The 7651-nt window shown below is 41.4% G+C and overlaps 1 protein-coding gene across 1 annotated transcript; it reads left to right on the top strand.

Annotated features, from left to right (window-relative positions):
• The first annotated feature begins 2685 nt into the window (after nucleotides 1-2685).
• Nucleotides 2686-5974, top strand: LOC131523378 (uncharacterized). Its single transcript, XM_058749722.1, has 2 exons — nucleotides 2686-2875; nucleotides 3171-5974. The coding sequence occupies exon 2, from the start codon at nucleotides 3379-3381 to the stop codon at nucleotides 4924-4926; it is 1548 nt and encodes a 515-aa protein (XP_058605705.1). The 5' UTR covers nucleotides 2686-2875; nucleotides 3171-3378; the 3' UTR covers nucleotides 4927-5974.
• Nucleotides 5975-7651: the final 1677 nt, after the last annotated feature.

The raw sequence follows: 7651 nt of genomic DNA, 5'->3' as shown, positions 1-7651 counted from the left end.
TTACACTTCTATGTTAACCTTTCTGACACATTCACTGTGTTAAAATCATTAACACAGTGAATGTGTTAAAATTAACACAACAAACGTTGTCCCTGAACTCACCCATTGATGTGTAAGAATTTAACACATTTTGAGTCAGTTTTAACACATCTTTTTAAGAGTGTAGTCGTATCCCTCATGCAAGTGTGTGAGCTCTGACGTTATTGTTTACCGTTATTATGATAAGTCATTCCTATGGTTCCGCCGGTGTTTATTATCAGGACCCTGGTCTCAGCATCTGTATTTCTGGAGACACTCATGCTACTCCGATCCGAATGATCTCGATCCAACGAAGTCATCCTTTCTGAATGCGAATAAGGACCTGCAGCTGGCAGAACGGTACGGTGCTGCGCCTGGGACAGGGATGCACTTGTCGCTCCGCCCCATATTTAGTCTGAATCACGGGTTGTACATGCCTCCTCAAACGAGTTACTGTGCCCACCCCCTCCCTGCTGACCTTGAGAGAATTTGAAAGCGAAAGTGAAAGCGAAAAAGCAAGCGCGCATTCGGCGATTGCTCGTATTGTTACAGGGTTATAAACTTGTGACAGGATTGAGTTATTTACTTAATTTATAGGCAGGGGCGGACTGGGATAAAATTTCAGGCCAGGAAATCTCACCCTCATTCAGGTCATCCCATACACCCACAACAAATTCTGAAACACGGACGACCCTATTTTTTGTATGGCCATCACATGAAAAAGTTTTAAATCCTTAGGCTGGGGACATGCAAAATAATTAAAAGTTATCTCCTGAACTGCACCTTCACTTTCATTTTCCTTTTCAGTCTCTTTATTTTGGCCTGATATCTCTCCGTCTCTCACATGACTTTAATACTCAAGATTTAACAAAACTATTCTTTCTAAATTGCCTAAATTACTACAATAATAACTACATAATTACAGTATCTTTATAGAAAAATCCTAACACTGAACATGAGTCATATTTTTCACTTACAAAAATTAACCATGATTGTATTATAGTAAAAGTACAGTAACCATGTTTTTTTTGGCAAATAGATTACCATGTGTATTTAGTTATTCCATGGTTAAACTATGGTTAGTGTAGCAAAACCATGGTTAATTTGTGTTTACCATCGTTTAACAACCATTGTCTTTGGATTTGTAGCAAAACCATCGTTAATTTTCGCAAGGGTTGTGTTGTTGTTTGAGTGATGAGAAATGGGCTGCTACTGCTTAACTTGACTGCTTAACTTAACTGCTTAACTAGATGAAACTGACATGCACTTGAAATCCTGATCAGTAGTTTTGCTTCTCTACTCCACCTGGGGCATGAAGCCGGATTAGCTGGATTAGCCAAGTAAATTTCAGTTTAGTTTGCACCAATCCTGGGTTTTAGGTACCATGAAAGTGGCTTGGCTTTTAGCTGCGTTCATTGCCATAGTAACTTACACTCCACAGCTAACCTGTTCTGAGTTAGAGATCTCAAACTGAAATTGGACCAATCAGATGTGAGCAAAGTGACACATGTCTGACAAAAAAGTCACTCCCCCAGTTTCTCTTGCTCCGAATTAAAGGTCACTATAGTACTAAAAAAAATTGTCTGGCCAAAACCAAAAATTGAGTTATTTTATATGATTTATATAATTATATGATTTATATTTTTATTAATCCATTACACACAAGCAATTTATTTTAACAGTTATTATAAATCATTTATTTTAAATGAACGTTAATATATACAGTTCGTATGTAATATAAATAAGCTGTAGAATCAATAGATAACGCTTTAAAAATCACTATGTGACCTTACATGTTCAAGTCCAACTATATTAACTAACTTAACAAGTTTCACTTGTGACTGCACTGATAAAGCAAGATCATTTCTTTTATTTGTCCTCTTTCATGAACAAGTACTTTTTTCATTGTAAATGCATTTAAATTAATCATATTCTTCAATCTCTTAACCTTTAGCAAAACCTTTAACCTTTAACCAAGGCTCGTGGTTGGCTGTTCACCAGTGATGTCACACATTCATGTGCACGTGCTCCTAGGACAGCACATAATGTGTTAATATTACTTTTAGTGTTATATATATTCTGCTGCTCATTTCAAAGCATATTTTAACAAATCTACGTGCATGTTTAACATGTTGACCTCCGGTGTGAGGTAGTTATTTATTTTTTATTCAGTTAGCACATTTCTGAGTTGTGAAATAAAAAAAAAATCTAAAAATCATTTTCTGGTTAAACCATATACCTGAAAAGGTAGAATTTTAATATGTTACAAAAGAGTTGTTGTAAAATTTAATAGTCACAGTTATGTGGTTTTGAAATATGTTGCAGCAAAGCAAATAAAATGCAAAAACTATATCACTTCTGAAAAAGGTTTTTGTTTTATCTTCCCAGAAAAGTAATCATTTTGATATATGTTGTGGAAAAGCAAATAAACAAAAAAAGAAAAAAGACCCCCATTACATGTGGGTAAATGCCCAACTAGAACTCCACAATTCTGGATAAATTGAAAATCACAATTTTATTTTCTCTCTCTCTAAATATACACACACACAAATAATAGACAACTAAACAAAATAATGTGTAATTTACTCTATTTTGATCACTGATGAAATCAGTATTTTATACAAACTATAAACCTGTCACGCCCCTGGACTGTTTTGTTGTGTTTTTGCTCCCCATGTGTGCTGTTGCATATATCCTTTGTGGGTTTGACCCGCCACCTACTGGACATTTAAGGTACTACTCGTGATATGCTTAGTTTCACTTTCGATTTCTGTCGGTGAAGATTGTTTAAAACAATAGGCACGCAATGTACTTTGAGTGGTTGATTTCTTCGTTTGAGCCTTGGATATATATGTCCGTAAGTGCCATATTTGTATTAAAACATACTAATGTCCATAAGGAGTTGTTTAATTGTTGAAATAATTGATTGATACTGCATTTATTGTGGGAGAACGAATTGCTTTAATAATTAATGCTACATGCTAACGGTTCTAGGGAACGTTAGGTTTCTCTTTGTTTGACACAAAATGCATGTATTTATAGTATATACAAAGCTAAAATAATGTTGTGAAGAAACTAGGTACATTGTATTGTTTAACTGTATCATAGATATAAATATAATGCTTACACACAATTTTCTTCTTTGTTTATAGTTTTACAGCTAAAATAACCAGTAAAGTCACCAAGGTCACAAGACTGCTTTCTGGAGTTTTCTTTGTTCGCTATCTGTTAACCCTTTGCTTAAGTAACGCATTGGTGAGAACAGAATAGTAAAAGGACATTGACACAACGGGTGAAGACAACAGAATCACACTGCCATTGTTACATTGCATCGTACAGCTCATCAGAAGCTAGTGAAGTATGGAGTCAAACAGTGAAGGGAAGGATGCGTCCCAAGCCTTTGAAATTAGATCACAAGTTCCTAGCTCAAAGTCATCTCGAAGATCAAGTAGGTCATCGGCCAGTGTGGCAGCGACTCGGGCGAGAGCTAAAGCAGAAGCAGCGAGAGCTAAAGCATCTTATGCGGAGAAAGAGGCAGCTATGATGAAGAAAAAAGCAGAGGTGGAAGCAGATCTATTTGTGCTACAATCTCAAAAAGAAGCAACTGCAGCATCTGCTGAAGCAGCAATTTATGAGGCAGCAGCCGACATTGAGGAGGGAAATATAGACGAATTGGTTAGTGAGACACACTCAGTGCGAACCCAGCGTACCAAGGAGTATGTTCAGAAGCATGCAATTGAACAACATCAGCAGCAGTTTGTTGATATTCCGATTTCACAGTTGTCCTTTAGAAGTGCTGAACCCCTTCAGCATGAAGCTACGGGAACTTCTCGTCGTGAATATCCATCATATGGGATGGAGGAGTTAAAAATTAAACAGGAGACAAAGGATAACCAGAAAGATGAAGTTCATGGATGTCGCTCTGCTTTCCAAGAATCTCCTACTCCCAACTTTAGAGCTCCCATGGTTAGTTTGCCATACACGTCTGATTTAGCTAACTACATGGTGAGAAAAGAGATGGTAAGTTCTGGTCTCATGAAGTTCGATGATTGTCCTGAGAACTACTGGGCATGGAAATCCTCTTTTCAAGATGTGACAAAGGACCTTGGATTAACAGCCAGAGAAGAGCTTGATCTTCTCACTAAATGGCTCGGCCCAGAGTCATCCAGGCAAGCCAAACGCATTAGATCTGTTCATGCACACTATCCAATAGCAGGTGTTCATATGCTTTGGCAGCGTTTGGGAGAGTGTTACGGGAGCCCAGAAGTAATTGAGAATGCACTGTTGAGAAAACTGGAAGAGTTTCCAAGGATTTCTAACAAAGATGGACAGAGACTCAGGGAGCTAGGAGATATGCTTTTGGAATTGGAATCGGCAAAGACAGGTGGACATTTACCTGGGCTGGCAATTCTTGACACAGCGAGGGGAGTCAATCCCATCATTGAAAAACTTCCCTTTAACCTGCAAGAAAGATGGATCACTCATGGAGCCAAGTATAAAGAGGATCATCGTGTCTCTTTCCCACCATTTGGCTTCTTTGTGCAATTTGTTTGTGACCAAGCAAGAATAAGAAATGATCCCAGTTTTTCTTTGTCTATGTATAGTCATCTTAAACAGGAGAAATTTTCACGGCTCAGCAACAAACTACCTGTGTCAGTGAGGAACACTGAGGTGCTAGCCACTGTTTTAAATTCCAAAGCCAAGCAACTCCCTGAACAGAAGGTTCTGGATCCTAGTAAGCAATGTCCAATTCATAACAAGTCGCATCCATTGTCGAAATGTCGTGGATTTAGAGTAAAGCCCCTGGATGAAAGAAAAACATACCTCAAAGATCTATCTATCTGCTTCAGGTGTTGTGGTTCCAGTAAACACATAGCGAAAGAGTGTAAGGCAGCTGTTAAATGTTGAGAGTGTAACAGTGAGCGCCATGTCTCTGCAATGCACCCAGGGCCTGTTCCATGGGAGGAGGGAACTCCAGTAACAGAGCAAGAGCAAGGCGGGGAGTCCGAAGGGGACATATCATCCGAAGTTACCTCCAAATGCACAGAAATTTTTGGTAAAGCTCCTAGTCCTAAATCGTGCTCGAAAATCTGTTTGGTTGACGTTTTTCCATCTGGTTGTCCTGAACAAGCTGAGAGAATATATGTAGTTCTGGATGATCAAAGTAACCGGTCCTTAGCAAAGTCTGCCTTTTTCAAGCTGTTTGGTAGTGGTCCTCTCCACCAGTCGCCTCCACCACGCCTCCCGCCAATCCGCCGGGCTGTCCCCCAAATCTACAGTATGTTCCTCGGACCCAACGGACTCCCTTAATCCACTCCACCCATACTTCACTTGGTACTGGCCACCCAGGGGCCAAAGCAACTCTCGTTGCTAGGAGACCGCTTCTGGTGGCCAAACATGGCCCGGGACGTCAGAAGGTTTGTGCGAGGCTGCCCGGACTGTGCCATATCCAAGAGTTCCCGTCATCTACCAGCAGGCAAACTTCACCCTCTACCCATACCTCAACGTCCGTGGTCACACCTAGGAGTAGATTTCATTACCGACCTACCTGTATCCGATGGTAATACCTGCATACTAGTAATCATAGACCGTTTTTCCAAGTCATGCCGACTCATTCCCCTCAAGGGTCTCCCAACTGCTCTCCAAACCGCAGAACTCCTCTTCAATCACGTCTTTCGATACTTTGGCATCCCTGAAGATATAGTATCCGATAGAGGACCCCAATTCATTTCCCGAGTCTGGAAGGCTTTCTTCTCCCTCCTAGGTGTGACCGTCAGTTTATCGTCAGGTTATCATCCACAGTCCAATGGGCAGACTGAGCGCAAAATCCAGGAGATAGGACGATTCCTGAGAACCTTCTGCCATGGCCGCCAGAACTCCTGGAACCAGTTCATAGGCTGGGCCGAGTAAGCGCAAAATTCCCTGCGACAGCAATCCACTGGACTTACCCCATTCCAGTGCGTACTCGGTTTCCAGCCTCCCCTGTTTCCCTGGTCAGGTGAGCCCTCCAACGTCCCTTCCATCGATCACTGGTTCCGGGAGAGCCAGAGAGTCTGGGACGCAGCACACCACCAACTTCAACAGGCAGTGCGTAGACAAAGAATGACAGCCGACGCCCGCAGATCAGAAGCCCCAAACTACCAACCAGGGGAGAAAGTTTGGCTGTCAACCAGGGATATCCGTCTACGCCTGCCCTGTAAAAAACTTAGTCCCAGATTCGTTGGCCCCTTCACCATACTGGAACGTATCAACCCTGTCACATACAAACTCAAATTACCACACCACTACAGAATTCACCCTACGTTCCATGTTTCACTGCTTAAACCCTTCTCTCCACCTCTCACCACAGGGCCTGACTTGGAGGAAGAGACCCCTCTCCCACACATCCTAGAAGAAGGTGCAGTTTACCAAGTTAAGGAGATCCTGGAATCCCGGCGTCGTGGTGGTAAACTCGAATACCTCGTGGATTGGGAGGGATATGGCCCTGAGGAACGCTCGTGGGTAACCAGAGAGGACATTCTGGACCCAACTCTACTCGAGGAATTCCATGCAACCCACCCAGATCGCCCAGCACCCCGAGGCAGGGGCAGACCACCGCGACGCCGGGGTCGGCCCTCAGGAGCGGGCCGTGGAGAGGGGGGTACTGTCACGGATCAGTCAGGCCCTTCACTCCACCAATCACATCGTTCCACATCCCCCGAGTATTAATCACACTCACCTGCACCTGATCACCATGCCAATCACCAGCACTATAAAGGATCACCACACACACACTTCAGTGTCCGATCTCATCATTGCTACGTGGACTCAACTTCTTGGTATCCTGTATCAGAAAAGACCATATCCTTCCGAGAATCTAAGAAATACTTACCCTGTTTGACTTACCTGCTGTGTTCTCCCACCTTGTGTCCTCCTCTCTTCATAGAGCTCCGTCCTCAAGTGTGTGTGTGTCTCCCGGATCGATCCTGTCTCGTCTCCCGTGCGCCTGAGGAAAAGAGAAGAATCTTAAGCACATCATATTATCCGTTTCATTACCATTCTGAAGTCACCTACTCACCTTGCAAGAATCCTAAAGTCACCTGAGTGTCTCACCTGTTTTAATAAACACCTATTTCTCTTTACCATCTTCGTGTCTGAGTCCATCCATAACAGTTATAAAATCTCATAAATAATCATAACAACAATTATAATACATTATAGTACTTACGTATTTGTGGTTATAACTTTTAAATGAGTATGATTATTTATAACACAATGAACACCATATTAAATCTACTTCATTTATAATGGGCTATATCATAGCTTGACATTGTTTATTTAAGATCTGCACAGTACCTTACTACATCTCTTGAGTGCAATGTTTATATAAAACTAAATGTATTAGTAAACTTTGGTAGGGTAGGTAGAATGTTCACATACTTGCAAAGTATCCTATACTCAGTATGTCTGTTGAGGAATCATCAAAATAAAGTGTTAGCATACAGTATATTCAGCAGACACACTACCAATACTCTCATGCTAGTTGACATGTAGTTGCAGAGTTACATATCAACAGCTGTCTAAAGGGTGCCATCAAAATAATCAAACTGATATTATAAAAAATACAAAAAAATGTTCCAAGCAAATGTGTCAT

The sequence above is a fragment of the Onychostoma macrolepis genome, chromosome 17 (genome assembly GCF_012432095.1).
Source record: "Onychostoma macrolepis isolate SWU-2019 chromosome 17, ASM1243209v1, whole genome shotgun sequence".
NCBI lineage: Eukaryota > Metazoa > Chordata > Actinopteri > Cypriniformes > Cyprinidae > Onychostoma > Onychostoma macrolepis.
This window is presented reverse-complemented; position numbering and strand designations above follow the sequence as displayed.

Coding starts and splice junctions, on each gene's coding strand:
- LOC131523378 (XM_058749722.1), top strand. CDS start 3,379: ATGGAGTCAAACAGTGAAGGGAAGGATGCGTCCCAAGCCTTTGAAATT.